At 41.5% G+C, this 15,658-nt stretch overlaps 1 protein-coding gene across 3 annotated transcripts in view; it reads right to left on the bottom strand.

Moving 5' to 3' along the window:
- DDC (dopa decarboxylase) overlaps positions 1 to 15,658 on the bottom strand; it is a 90,199-nt gene that overhangs the window by 69,279 nt on the left and 5,262 nt on the right. For all 3 annotated transcript variants that reach the window (XM_019540986.1, XM_019540994.1, XM_019541009.1), the window contains exons 2-4: positions 14,991 to 15,228; positions 8,421 to 8,534; positions 3,848 to 3,967 (exon numbers count right to left, since the gene is read on the bottom strand). In XM_019540986.1, the coding sequence (XP_019396531.1) occupies positions 3,848 to 3,967; positions 8,421 to 8,534; positions 14,991 to 15,191 (435 nt within the window). In that variant the 5' untranslated portion in view covers positions 15,192 to 15,228. The remainder of the gene's footprint in view (positions 1 to 3,847; positions 3,968 to 8,420; positions 8,535 to 14,990; positions 15,229 to 15,658) is intronic.

Genomic DNA, 15,658 nt, shown 5'->3' with positions numbered 1-15,658 from the left:
CTCTTTCCTGCTTATGCAGGGGGTCGGAGTCGATGATCTATTGAGGTCCCTTCCGACCCTAGCATCTATGAATCTATGAATCTATGAAAAGGTCAACTAGACTATCAGATCAAACTCTTCACACATGCCACAGCTAAACAGTGCCTTGTTAAAAAATAAACCTGCTGAGTGCCACCACAAACAAGAAGAGACAAGGTCAATACCCTGACACCACAATGGGAGGAAATTAGGTTAAAATATGCTTGGATGATCCTAGGTAGAGAACCATGGCCTGTACTTAAGGAAAGGCAAAAAGCCCCATACTCTGGGGCAATCTGGGCTGAAGAAAAATTCCTTCATGACCCCAAATTTAGCCATTAGTTTGATCTTGGGTATGAGATGCCAGATATACCAGACAAATATCTGAGAGGCTTTTGGTACCCTTAGGAACATTCAGATATCCAAGTCAAACTCTGATCTCTAGCTGTGGCCAACATCCAATGCTTTAAAAGGAAGGAGAAAGAAAAAAAATAATAATACTGAAGCAATAGAAAGGGGGAATCTTCCTTGCCATCACAGGAAACCAGTAAAAGCCCACAAATATGGGATTTCTAAACAATTCTCACTGAGAGATCAGGTTTTCCTGAAGCCCCTTCACGGGGATCCCAAACTCTCAAATCCATTTATGACATACTCAGACTACTACACAAAGAACCATACAATCCTATCTTTATTCCTCTCCCCCTCCCCTTTTTTTCAGAAGAATATTTTAGAAATACAGTCCTCTAGTGACTGAAAACATTCTTCTAATTTCCAGTAGAAATTTATGACCAATCTGTAGCCCTCTAATTTTGTATTGGCATTGTTCTTTAACTTAAATATCTCTTCCTCCTTGATAATCACCCTGTGAATGTATTTATAAGCAAACAAGTCAATCTGCTCCCCTATGACAGGTTCTCCATCTCCTTAACAACCCCAATAGCCCTTCCATGGACTTTTTTCAGTTTAATCTTTTTTTGAATGTAGGCAACCAGAAGTGGATACAGCATTCTAAATGGGGCCTCAGAGTGCCTTGTACATTGAAACTAATATTCCCTATTTATTAATAGAAATGCCTTACCTAATAAATACAAGGGTTTGCCTTATGTTATTTTACAGCTGCATCACATTGGCAGCTCATGCTCATCCTTTGATCAACCACAAAACTGAGGTTCCTCTCTTCCTCAGTTGACATCTGTATGTAAGCCTCTGTCTTATAGTGCAAGTTCTTGGTATTGTTCCATAAGTATATGTAGTATGGTTTGTACTATTGTACTCCACTATAGTCTAATTCTTCCTGGAAAATTATGGCAGTTTTCTTCTATATTGGATACCTTGCAGTTTCATGTTGTTCACAAATTGCAGAAGCATGCATCTACTTTGGTACTAAGGTCACTAATGAAAATATTGAACAGGGTTGGTCCTAAGACTGAGCCTTCAGGGACCCCCCAGTAACTCCTCTCCAGCCTAACACCTCTTCTGTTGACATAACTTGCTAAATAGCTCTTTTAGTCAGCTTCTTATCCACATTTTAATTATGGTATTACTCACTATCTTCTTCTATTCAATAATTTCCTGTGAGGCACAGTATCAAGTACTTTGATTAAATCTGGGTAGGTTAGGTTCACTGCATTTCCCTGATCTAAAAAATTGGTTATCCTGTTCTAGAAGCATACAAGAGATTTGACACAGTTTTTCATGGATAAAACCATGGTGTGTTTTGTGCCATTTTATGTTTAGCTTCATATCCTTGACTGTATTTTTGCTTGATATCTTGCATAATACATAATATTGAAATCAAAATGTCAGGTCTGTAGTTATCTGAGCTATTCTTGCTCCCCCTCCCAACATGCTATCTCTGAACTGACAGATGCATTAAAGAATCAGGCTGTAGTATCTGCTATTTCATGTGCCAGTTCTTTTGATAGTCTCAGATGAAGAATATTTAAACTCCTTCATTTCATCACAGGAAACAAACTAAGAATTACTTCCACCTCAGATGCGGTCATTTCCATTGTTATATCCTTGTTTCCATTTTGTTTCTTATCTTGAATGTCATTTCTATCTTTGTCTCTATTGATGATCAAGGCAAAATGTTCATTTGCTACTCCGGCCATACTTACATTATCCTTAATTTCCACCTCATCTTCAGTGAATAGTGTCCCTACTTCTTCCCTACTGGTCCTCTTTTGGATTATATGAGTGGAAACCTTTGACTGCCCATTTTCATTTTCTTTGCATGGTCCAATTCCAACAGCCTTTTGCTATTCTCATCTTATCCCTGTACTTTTGAACCTCCAAAGTATCTCTCTTCCTCATTAATCCATTTTTGCTGTTCCTTGAATATTCTCTGCCCACTATTAATGTTCTACTTGAGATGATTATTCAAAGGAAGATGGTAGCCCTTCAGATAGAATTACTTTCAGTCCACAGGGCAAAGCTATGCCTATACAGCACTAAATTCCTACACTCCTGAATTCAGTTGATCTTTCTATTTTCTTTAGTTTCTCAATATTCTTCCTTCTAAAGTCCTAAGTCCTAGTTATAGACCAGCTCCCATCTATCCTACAATATATGCTAAATTGAAATCAGCTCATGATCCTCAATCCAAGGTTAGTTTCCATAGCCAACTCTTCCATAAGATTCTTGCAACTTGCCAAAAGCAAATCCAAAATAGAATTGCCTCTTGGTTATGGTGGTTATGGATAGAGATCTATATATAGGCATGAGGGAACTCCTTATATAAACCGGATAAGAAATATTACTGATGATAAGGCACAGATCATTTTGGATGATGTAGTCAATAGTTTTCTCTTTCAAATGATAACTGAACAAGTTGCATGAGCTATTTCTTTAAGTGTCTTCCCCAGCCTAGCATAGTCTTCCTTGATCCTAAATATCAGGAAACTAAGGCACAATAAAATTAAGTGACTTGCCCCTAATTGCATTGAAGCATCTATAGCAGAGCTAGGAACTAAACCAAAATCACACTCCATTCCTTAACCACAAGACCATCATTTCTCCGATGTCAGACCTGGTAGAAGATTTTTCATAATAGGTTAAAAAAATGTAATGGATAAAAGAGAAGGATAGAAGATGCGTACCTCTAAATTTTGTGGTGACTTTACTGCATGATGTGATTTTAATTTTACATTGCATTTTTTTGCACATTTTACCAAGAGGCCTCAAAGTGCTTTAGAAATATTAATTATGCCTAAAAATCCTCCTATGAGGAAGGCAAATTACCATTATCTAGAATTTGCATACAGGAAAACTTTAAATAAAGAAAAGCTAACCGACTTGCCAAACCTATATGAACCTGGGCATGAGAGGCAAGTTAAAACTCCTGGTCCTACACATAACTTGCTAGACTGCAGCATTCCCTCACCCAACCAAATAAATATTTTAATCACTCAGCATGAATTTCCCCTGCTGTCACCCTGTGCCTCGCTACAGGAAAGGAGAAACAAAGCAAGAGGACAGGGAAAACCATCACTTCTTGTATCCTTGGCCTGCTGCCTTTGACATTGTAAAGAGGACCCAGGTCAGATTAAATCGGAATCACTAGACAAGGAAAGAGAGGCTAAGTTTTACTCTGGTGTTCTCTCAAGCAAAAGACAAACAATGCTCAGAGCAGATTTTGAAGCCTGGAAATACTAGGATGTCACTGTACCACACTTTAATAAAAAATATCCAGTAAAATTGCAAAGAAAAACACTTTGACAAGATAAACGTAAGGCCGTATCAACAACAGGGCTAGTTTGAAGACTATATTAGTAATGAAAATTTTCCAGCTCATTGCATGTTCTGCTTTCTTCTCTCATCTTACCTGAATGACTCCTCCACCTTCTCCGTCCCTCCCAGCTAAAAACTCTTCAGGCAAATTAATCATCTTCCCCAGCCAATCCAACATGACTGTTTCCAGCTCTGTGCAAGCTGGGCTTGCAGCCTGAATTGGAAGAGGAAACAAAGGGAATAAAACAATGACCACCATTTGAAAGTTAATGTTTACCACCTATTGGCCTCTGAAATCCCTACCCCAGGTACTTTCTTCTGCTTCATCATGAAAGCTGAATACAGCCTTATAGTAAAACAGTAGAGTAGTCAGAAGAATATTAATAAAGAGCTATCCAGTGTGTAGGTTGTAGTCCTGCTGGTCTAAGGACATAGGTAGACTAGGTTATCTGGGTAAATCTGATATCTTTTATTAGACCAACTAAAATAGTTGGAACAAATTCTTCTTTGCAAGCTTTTGGGTACAAACATGCTTTGTCAGGCTTAATGAGGTTTCCTTTGCCTGACAAAGGTAATTGTTCCCAAAAGCTTGAAAAAAAAAAAGCATTTTTCCAACTATTTTAGTTGGTCTAATAAAAGATATCAGATTTACCCAAAGACTCAATAAGGAGTTATCTCACCTGTCCAACCAGCTCCTTCATGTCTTTTAGTAGCAGAGACTGGAGAAAGCTTGGTTTAATTGCCAGCATGCTGGTTATTATGGGAGAGAAAGTGGTATTTTGCAGGAAAAGGTGAGCACCATGTATACTGTACTCCTACTACAGATTTTAAAAACTTCTGTTATGGGACATGCATCTTTCTTAAAGTGCGGAGCCCAGAACTGCATATCATACTCCAGCTGAGACCTAACCAGTATTGACCGGGGTTTACTTACTGTGTGCTGCACATGAGGCTTCTCTTAATGAACCTCAAAATTACACTTGTTTTTTTTGTTTTGTTTTTTGCAGCTGTGTCTCACTGCTAACTCATGTTCAGTCTGTGATTTACCAAACCCTCCCAAACACTGCAATTTTTAAACAGATTGGGGGCTCAGTGAAAAATGTCAGTCTGAAAGTACAGTAGAGTGAAAGCACAGTAGACTTCATATCTACAAGTCCAGGAGGACAGACACAGCCAGGCCGGTAGATTTTGCCATGCTCCTTATATAGCTCATACTGATTCTGACCAATGAAGATCATCCCTGTGAAGCTGAGAGGGAAATGAAGTTTTCTATGGCCCTACAGTTTCCGATCACAATTATTTTTGTGTTTGTGGACCTATTCCCAGTAGGAACTGGATGGAATTAGCAATTTTTTTCAGTCAGGCCTGCAAGCAAATATCTCATTAGTAATAATGATGACATACTGATGTTTTGGGCAAGATTCAGAACAGTGATTTCAGGTTGACAGTCTCTATAAACCAGTGATTCTCAACCAGGGTGTTGTGAGATCCTTTGAAGGGTGCCTCTGGAAGCATAAGGAGGTAAAGGCAGTGGGAGGAGCAAAGTAGATAAACTAAGTTCAGGCTCTATCTGCCTGGTTGCTTTCCTGGCCCCTCTCCAAGAAGGTAAGGATTGTAATAAATAAATTAGGTTTTGAAATGTAGTGCCACTCAATTCATAAAGTTATGGAGGGGTGCCTTGAGTCTAAAATGGTTGAGAACCACTGCTTTAAATCATTAGCAGTTCCCTGAAACACTTTAACTTTCCAATAATTTTATCATAATATTGGGACCCTTAATTCTTTTTTTTTTTTTAATTCTTTGTTAAAAAAGTGAACCTTAAAAAAAAATCTACCTGCATAATAAAGTATTTTGACGGAACGCTGCCTGTTAAAAAGAAGGATTTTCTCTACAATTTGACATTTCTAACTCCTAAAATGATCATAAAGGAAAGTGATTAGAACAGGGGTGGGCAAACTATTGCCTTTGGGCCAAATCCAGCCCACCAGCCAATTTCATCCAGCCCGCAGGCAGAGCTGTCCCTAGGACTGTGTGGGGTCTGGGGCATATCAGCCTGTGTAGGGCCAGGGGCTGGTGAGTGGCAGAAGTGTAGGGTGGGGGGTGAGGGTGGGGTGGCGAGTGGCCAGAGCATGGAGCTGGTGGCATGCAGTGGGTGCAGCAAGGCCCATACAGTACTGTCTGCAGGGTACCCCAAAGCATGGGGCCTGGGATGGTTGCTCTAATTCACCCCCCACCCATGGACAGCCCTGCTCACAGGTGCCCACCAACTAGATGTACTCTGCCCAGCCTGTGTGCCTTGCTCCCACCCTTGTGCACAGAACAGCTCAGCCCAGCCAGCACTAGGGTTGCCAACTCTCTTTGAATCTGTTCTGGGAGATTTCATCACATGACATAATGACATTAGCGAAGGCAAATGCACATTACTATTACATTTTAAAAAACCCACTGGACTACTATGTAAATTAGATTCAACAGTTGATATTTATTTTAATGAATGCCCTATCATTTATCTCCTGGGTGACTCTCAGCAGTCTCCTGGAGATTTATATATAATTCTTGGAGACTCTGGGGCAATCCTGGAGGGTTGGCAACCCTAGCCAGCATGCAGCTTCCAAGCAGGGCAGTGGCTGCCACTGCTGCAGCCACCGGGGGGACCTGCTCAGTTTCTCTGGCATCCAGCAGCTCCTCCTCATGGCCCTGCAGTGCTTACTCCAGGCAGCAGGTAAGGAAGTGGCAGTGGTGGGAGGAGGGGGAGCTGCAACTGGGTGGGAGTGTGGAGTGTTGGGTGGGGGCTGGCAGGAGCATGGAGCCCATGCCCAGGGGGGCAGCAGGAGTACAGAGGTTGGGTCGGCAGGGTGTGGGTGTGAGGGAGGGCAGGGAGATGTGCAGACCGCCCCCAGCATACTCCCCCCAATGGTGCACAGCCCCTGCCACCAACCAGCAGTCGCAGTGATCAGGTGCTTGGAGTACTCATAGCAGCTCCTGGCACTCTACTAGAAGTAGAGTCTTCCCCCATGCTTCCCCCATGGGAGCCTTCCCCCATGCTTCCCAACAGAGGCCTGGGACCTGCATGGCATGGGTGGGGAAGTCAGGTTGCTTCATCACGTGGGGCTTCATCACATGGGGCTTCCCCCAGTGGTGTGCAAGTACTGGGAGCGCCACATGCATCTTGGGGAGCCCCACGTAATAGTGATGGGCTGGCCTGACTGTGCTCCTCACCACCACGTGCAGTGTTAGCTGGCGCTGTGCATCACTGGGTGGCAGTGTTTGGGCAGGCCACAATTACCCCAAGCTGCTGCTGCTGGCAGTAAGGGCTGTGCATCATGGGGCGGGGCACACATCCACACCCTGACCCCACAACCCTCCCAACGTACCCCATTGACCCCCCCACACAACCACACCCCCTCACAACCCCCCACATGCACACTCTCCACATCCCACCATACACCCCCCACCTCCAGCCCCCCTACCCCCCCACACTTTACAAGAGCAAGACTTTATTTTTGCGTTATTATGTAATCATCTCTATATACAGTACACAAACACAAATCACAATAAAATATCTTTTGTAATTAAAATAAAATGTGTTATAATAGGTGTTTGACTTTTGATAGATGATTTGGTTTGTTTCTGGCAATCCTCCCCTCCCAAACGGAGTACTTCCGGGGGTAAGAGGCAGGGCTACCCTTGCGGCCTTTAGCAGCTCACCAAAACTCATTAAGTGGCTCTCTACCTGAATTAAAGGATAATGCCTACCCCTGGATCAGGGGGTAGTGAACATTCTCTAATGTAACCATGTATTTTTGCATGCCCTCTTCACTGGCTACCCACAACAGTTAATTAATTAGCCATTCACTGTTGGTTCCACAAGTCTTTCATGAGTAATAACATTTAAAACACATACAAACAGAAAGGAAACTATAACATTAAAAAATAATCACAAATGGTGGCTGGGGAATTTAGGAACATACAGAGCATGTTTACATGTGAACTTAGTGTGACAGTAAACTCTGGCACAGTTTATGCTGGATTTTTTTGCTCCCAGGACCACAGCCCACTGAGCTGAGCTACAGCTGGCAGGGTGCCCAGGGGGTCAGTTTGCCAGCCCAGAGCTGGTCCACCCTAGCTCAACATGCTGTGGAGGGTCTGGCTGGGGCATGAGGATGCTATGATGGAGGGCTAGCCAGTAGGCAGCCCCCCCACACTGTAACACCCTCATGTCCCAGACAGCCCTGGTCACCAGAGATATGCATTCATAGCAGTAGAGTAGTAAGTACTAACATATGGCAGAGTTAATTAGTTTACTCCAGCCATGCGTGTAGATGGTGATGCTTTACTGCTGAGCTAATTAGGCAACTCCTCAGTAAGCTCCCTCACATAGTACCACAATGGACAGCACTTATTTTTTAGATTGGCAGTGTCCATTTAGAAAATGAGGATGGACAGAAGGTTTTTGCTCTTGACTGTCTCCATCTTTTGGGGACAAAACTTACTAGGGCCATGATGCCATTATCCAAGTCATTCAGTAGTTCCTACTTAAGCACATGAGTCAGTTTACCTCCATAGGTATCCCTATTAACTTCAGGACTCCCCGCTACTCACTTGTTTAAGTGTTTGCAGGATTGGTCCTATATCTTATACAGCAACATGCGCTGCAGTAAACTTACCCAGGAGAAGCCCATACATCCTATGCCGCCAGACAAAATATCTGCCAGAAGAGCTGGAAAGGAATGGGCGACAGGGAAGTAGGCAAAAAAATATGGGCTATTCCAGTGCGTCACCTGTGTTGGGCAAAAAGAAGTCACTGTTAATTACAATAATGAATTGTGGAGGTATATTCAGAACCTGTTTTGTGGTCTTCAGTGTGTGCTGAAGACTGTGAAAGGATTGTGGAGGACTGTGAAAGTATTGACATTGTAGTGTTAATACATCTCTGAAGTATTGATATACCGCAGAAGTCCAGGTGTTAGAAACAAACAGTTAGTTTTCTTTTATTTTTTCTTCTTTTAATATTAAAAAAAAAAAAAAATCTCAGATGGATTTACTGCTTGCAAAGTCCCTTTAACAACCCTAGAGACTGCAATACTCTTGGATTTTTCCACAAGACAGAAAAAGCATCTCCATAAAACCTTAAAAAAAAACCCAACTTACTAATAAAAATACAACCCAATATTCTAATAGAAGCCTCCTCACATAGAGAATAAGCTATATCCTTCATATAACTGACTGCAATCCTGATTCAAGGGAACGGTATAGCTACAAGAGTATACTGGTTGCTTTGAAAGAATGATGGAGTAGCAACATGGAAAGATTCATATGTTGTAGTTACCAGATTGTCTACCAATATTAATGATTACCATTGTAGCAAACCCCCCCCGTTTTTCTTTCTTTTTTTAAACTGAGAAATACATTGCTTCCCCTTCCCCAACCATTTCTGACTTTCTCTCTGCCCTCTCTATTCCTTAAGTAGTTATAAGTAGTCATAGGTACGTTAGGATAAGTTTTTGTATTCCATTACTGTAACAAGTCCCCTTTATATTGTCCGGGTAAATAGTGTTATAACACCACGTAAAAAGTGATCTGTTAGTTTGGTATTGATTTTTATTGTTTTATATTGTGTGATCACTATTTTTACTATTTGTCTTACATTGATATTGTATGATTCAGACTTGTTTTTGTAAGTTAGCCAGAGTAAAGTCAAGTCTCCATCTTGTATTGTCAAGTCTCCATCTTGTGTCCTATGCCCGGGCAGACCCTATTGTAATTCTGTTGTAACTGTGACTCATACCTACCCCTCCTATGTAAATTGGTTCCCTGGATGAATGAGAGAGAATGAGAGTGCTTGAGACATAATGACAGTAGGCCTAAAAATAGCTCCTACTGAATGACCGGAATGTCATCTTAATGACCCTACCACTGCCTTGCATTGATTCTCCCTGAAACCACAGACCTACTCCCAGAACCAGAGACAAAACCCAACGTTTGAAAAATAAAGACCCTCTGAGAAACCAGCAACATGGAAACAACTGACAGAACAGAAACCAGCAACTCCACCATTGTACTACACTAGACAATGAAGGCACCTGGAAAATGACCCCAGCCAGGTGCTTGTCCATTCTCCTCTCAAAGACCCCCAAGGTAGGGGAGAGCACCACCTCCCTTGAAAGCCCATTCCAGATTTCGGCACCCCTTACCATAAAGAAAACTCTGCAGCAGGCTAGTACTTGTATTTACAAGTACTAACCTGCTACAGAATTTTTTAGCTTCATGCAGCCTAATAAGGACACATGTACAGATGCCAAGATATTTACTGCAAAGCTAATTAGGCAAATGCAGTAAATGTCTCATGCAGACACACCCAATAAGTGTTGAAATCAAGGTTATCAGTTTGGTCCTGATTAAGATGTCAGATGCCACTAAATTGCCACAGATATAACACAATTGGTTCTTGTGCACTGCGACCATGAATTTTACCCACTCCTCAGGAGAGCCCTGTCATCAATAATAGGATGTTCATGATCATGATGATTTAGATCTTGGTCTATTAGAAGCAGCCTCATTCTCCTCATTTCAAACCTTGATTTTCCATGAAGAATAATGTAAGACTGGGGGAAAACAGGTCCAAGATGCCCCAAACTGAATGCCCAGAAAGTCAGCCACCCAAATCTAGTGACCTCTTCTGCCTTTTTATGGCCTAGTCTTTTACAAGAGAAAAGGATGAACTCTCTTTCCCTTTCTGGGAGTGACCACTTGGGTCCCCTCTACACATTACAGGTATTGTAATTGTAAGGTATATTGTGTTAACTGCACAATTAACTGAAACCAATTACACATGCAAAGTACCTATCAGACCTTAAAAAGGTTAAAGTAGCTCTGCTAGACCTTGAAAATGTATACTAACTTTATAGCTGGTTGCTATCCAGATTTAATTTATACATGTAGCAGGGTCTCCCCTGCCATTGAGAGCTCTGTCAGCTGATGGGACTCCCAGCTGTGGAGGTGCACCATTCCCAGCAAGGGCTGGGAGTCCGGCAAGTGAGGGGACTCAGCCTGGCAGCTGCTAATTCAGGATCCCAGAAGTACCCCATGGCTGCCAGGACCCAGAACCCCACAGCTGTAGACTCTGGGTCCTGGCAGCACCCAACTGCTGGGAACCAGCTGAGTCCTGGCAGCTGAGGGGCACAACTGTGATCTTCCAGCCCTGGGCATGTGTGCAGTTGGAGCTGGGAGATCACAGCTGTCACAGTCTTCCAGCCCTGGGGGTGCATGAAACTTCTTGGGCTTGGGGACTGTGGCAGCTCAGAGACTGCGGCAGGGGGGTCCCAGCTATGGGGGCTTGCTCCTTACCAGTGCAAGGGAAGCCTAGGATCAGGTTCCCCCTTCACTGGCAATACAGTGCGATGAGATCTAACACAATCATGCATCCTGCCATACAAATGTGGCATGACAGGAGGCATGTGTGGGTTGTGCATTAGATCACATCATGAGTTACCTGCATGTACAGAGGGTCCCTTAATGACTTGCAGCATAACCCTTGCTTTCTTGCCGGCTGAAAGCAGCACTTCATTTCTTCCTGTATAAACTCCATGCCCCTTCTCTTTAAGCTTTGTAATAGCTCTGAGTTTTATTCTGGGGAAATATGACTTGTTGGCTATAGGGGAGGAAGTACGTGAATGAGAATAGCACTGTACAAAAGGCTCTCTACTTACAAGCCTTTTAATCCTTTCCAAAAGGTCTACACCTTTTAATAAATGAAGCATATAATATATATGTTTTAAAATTCCCAAATTAAGCATGATATACACACCCGTCAATCTCATATTCCAGCCATTCAAGGGTTAAACTAGGGACTTTGGGAGGACCAGGGAAGACTTTAGCTATACACTGTCTCGCAACGTTAGAGATGTGTAATATTGCATTTCTCATTTGCAGCCTTTTAAATGGAAAAACTGACCAACTGGCCTGGCCTTAATAAATGTTATTTTGTAGTGGGTCACACTTAACCTGACATGCATTTTCAGCTAGCAGTGCTACTGTTTATCACCTCAGCTACAATTCTGCATGATTTGTAAGACACATGACATCCATCTTGGGTTAATCAAATTAAACTGCCTCCTAGCTAAGTGCCATTGGCCTGATAATACATAGTGGATTTTAGTTGTACTGTATGAAGAAAAACAGCTCTGAGTCAGGTGGCTCTGTTGTCCTTATTTTCAGCATTTATCTGTGAAGTTGTTCTGTCTGTCACATGGAAATCAACATATTTGTGCAAATATTACAAGGAATGTGGCACAGTTGATGCTTTATCAGCCCCACGAAACAAATAACAGTGACAGAAGGGATGAAGAAAGAGAAGTTGCAGCACATGCTTCTAATTGCACTCAGCCCTGTTACCTCTCAGAGCTATATTATCTATTGGATTTTGCATAAAAATCAGGTCCCTGCCTAGTCTCTCTCTGCTTTGTCTGTAGAGAGACTTTTTCCTCACACCAAAGATGTATGAGAGCATCTGAAATGAATAATGCTTCAGCTATGTGTTCTTAAACCACATTGTAGATTGGACCCCTTTCTGGATTACAGATCAACTCTTTAGGTACCCCTACAGCTGAACTTGGCCATTTTGGCCACCACAAAGACAACAAAGTTTCAAGTAGAAAATACAACTGATACTAGGAGACACAAGTCAACTCCCACATGTTCTAATACTAGTCCAATTCATTTCTGTGGAAACTGGGGTTCAGCAGTGGTTCCCTCTACCACTGTCTGCAAATGGGTCCTTAGAAGCATTACATTCTCACAAACATACAGTGACATTTTTCTATGAAATTCCCTTGTTAGCTCCATTATTTACCCAAGAGAAGATTTGCCTCTATCGATTTGTAGTATCCTAAGGTTGTATAAAGGTTGAGGGGAGTGCATACAAACACTGTCCCCCAAAATGCAATTAATTGACCCATGCCATTCTGAACTCTTGAGAGGAACCATTGTGTGCCATGGAATAGTTGTGCATCAGAAATCTAAACACAGAATCATTATCATCAACAAAAAGTTTGTCCTGGAGTAAATACAGTAGGGATCAGAATACTTAGGGCTGAATCCAATTTCCTGTGCCTAAGTAGACATTCATTGCCATGTAACTGGCACTTGCACACAGTTTCTAGTCCCACATATCATGGAATAGGATTGCTCAGGTATACAGGTATTGACTGAAAGTGAATAAAAATGGGCTCTCCCCTGTGTTACCCTAATAACCTAGTGGTTAAGGCACTGGCCCAGGGTATGAGAGATCCAGGTTTTAGGCTGTCTCCTTCATTCAGAGGGGTTTAAACCTACATTTTCTACTTCCCTGCAAAGGCTTCTCGCTACCAGTCCATGAGCTAAGTAATTAAACAAAGTACTTTCAAGCCCTCCTCTTGAAGCTGGCCCACTGGGCAGCCAGGAGGGAAAGACATTGGGCTTGGAAGAAGAGAGCAACTTTTCTACAGTGTACTTCCTACAGTTCACTTTCCTACATAGGTGCACACAGAGAAGAAATACTATTTTATATCTGCTCAAGTGAGACTTGAGCTGCTTGTATGCAGAAGAAAGGAAAGGGCAAGATTACTGTGAGAATCACAAATCAACATTTTCTGGTATTGATGTTAATTATTTTGAGAATGTAATTACATTTTATTTCATTGTGCAAAAAATACCTGAGGGAACATCTTATGATCAGGAAAGGCCGCTTGGCAAAATCCAAATGCTTTACATGAAAATTGTCAATTTTGATGAGATATCACTTGAAATAAGCAACTGGAACTTATCATTTTGATAATATTAGTGGACTATAAAGTTCCTTTTTTATTTTGAAATGTGAGTTTTGCATATTTAAGTAGTTGAAATTCAAGCACATTTTATCAAAATGTAGTAGTCTAATCAAACCAAAACAAAAAATATGTGTTTAGAAAATTCCTTTTATTTTTTAGTTCGGATTAAAACAAATGCCAAAATCTCAAAAAAACCCATGGATTTATCAAGTTCTGTGGTTCTAATTTTACTGATTTTATGACAGCATATTTGCCTAATCCACAACTAGTATAATTCTTCATTTCAATCAGAGGATTCATAACAATTTACAGGACGTGTATGGAGTCTTAACTTAAACCATGCACATCATTTTATTGCTTGATATGCAGCAACAATTTTTTGTGGATAATTCTGATCAACTGTTGCACTACACTTGCTCATTGCTCATCACTCTCTTGTCCCTCACCATAGTTTTGCACTGGTGTAAGTCATCAGAATTTAGAGCTTGATCCAGCTTTCACGAAAATGCACTTTGAAATGTCAGTGGATTTTTTTTGCCTGTGAAAGGACAGCAAGGTTACCTCCATAGCAATCAATGCAGATAAGGAGCATTAGATGGCCCAATATTTACAGTGGCAGATGAAAAAGAGATCATTTTAGCACCGCAATGTACTAAGCAAGTTTACATAGCATTGGTTCCATATTCAGCATATAGCTGTCACAAAAGACTGCATCAAGGTTGGCTACTCAACTTACTCACTGTGGGAGCCCTCTCCAGGAAATTCCTTGCTAAGTTTATAAAGCATTTTCTCCCCCTCAGTCTGTCCAGACACCTTGAGAGACAAGCTCATCTTTAGAAGAAAATGACCATGAATCAGGATGAGAACAATAGTTGGGGCCAGGGAGCTGAGCCACTCACTGTTCATGCTTTGACTTACATTGTCCATTTTAACACTGATCCATCCAAAGGACAATAGTTAGATAGGGGCTGTCAGCATTCAGAGACGTTGGAAGAAGCTAATTTTTTAGACTAAATACAGTGCTAGGCAGAGAGACACGGCAGTAATAAAAAGAAAACCCAGGTGAGCATTTTGACATTTAAACATCAGATTCAAAGAAGGCTTTTATATACTGAAGATTATAGTTAAAAGCCTTTACTTGCACAGTATTCAGTGATCTTTATACCAAATATCAAAACAATCAAAGATATAGGTCAGATAAAAATGAAAGTTATGAAACTTTCTTTCACCAGTTCTGCCAAGAATCAAGGAATTTTCTTTCCCAAACAGCCTCATATAAAGCACAAATATGGGAACAAGTATTTCTAATAAGAGCGGAAACTTTTATTGCATCGTGCTGTAAAATATCTACGCATAAAATTAGAGTACAATCCTGGGTCTACTGAGGTCAATAGGAATACTATGCCATAGCTGTTTTTTAGATGTCCTTACCCCTGGCATGATGATCTTTTCAATGTCTTTGAAGACATCCTCAAAGCTCTCAGGTTCCTGTGGTGCAGATTCTGGAATAAGGCATCTCAAGTATCCAGGCTCCACATCAGGGTAGACTGGTCTTTTGTGTATCGTCTCAATGTAATCTGCAATGTAGTCCACCATCTCTTTCCCTCTCTTTCGGAACTCTGTTGCATCCATGGTAATTGGCGTTTAAGTGTTAGCGTCAGGGAAAAAAACCTACAAAAAAAAAAAAAGAAGTCACATATGAAAGGGGGTATGTAGGTGGCCAATTGCAGTTGGACTCTTTGGAAAAAATTAGGTCACTTTTTAGTTATTTATATACAAGTCATGCTCATTCCATGCAGTGCTCTCTTCCAGAAGTGCTGGCAGGGTGAAGTATAGGGGTTAATAAATTTGTCAAAGCCTTAACAAAGGAACAGTGGCTTTGAGCTCATGTTTCAGCCTACAGAAGTGACAGGTTCAAGCCTGCTACCATTATTCCACAGGGTTAAATCCCTTGTACAGTGCTTAAAAAGTCTCTGTATAACTATCCATTCATTCACATTCACTGAGCTGTTCTCCCTCAAGGCCAAGTACAGACATTCAGGGGTGTTAGGGGAGGCTAAATTGATTCAAAATGGCTGCCCGATACCAGATAAGTCGGG

Source organism: Crocodylus porosus, unplaced genomic scaffold (assembly GCF_001723895.1).
Source record: "Crocodylus porosus isolate Cpor-Errol unplaced genomic scaffold, CroPor_comp1, whole genome shotgun sequence".
NCBI lineage: Eukaryota > Metazoa > Chordata > Crocodylia > Crocodylidae > Crocodylus > Crocodylus porosus.
Note: the sequence above shows the minus strand (reverse complement) of the source record. Positions and strands in the feature narration are given on the sequence as shown.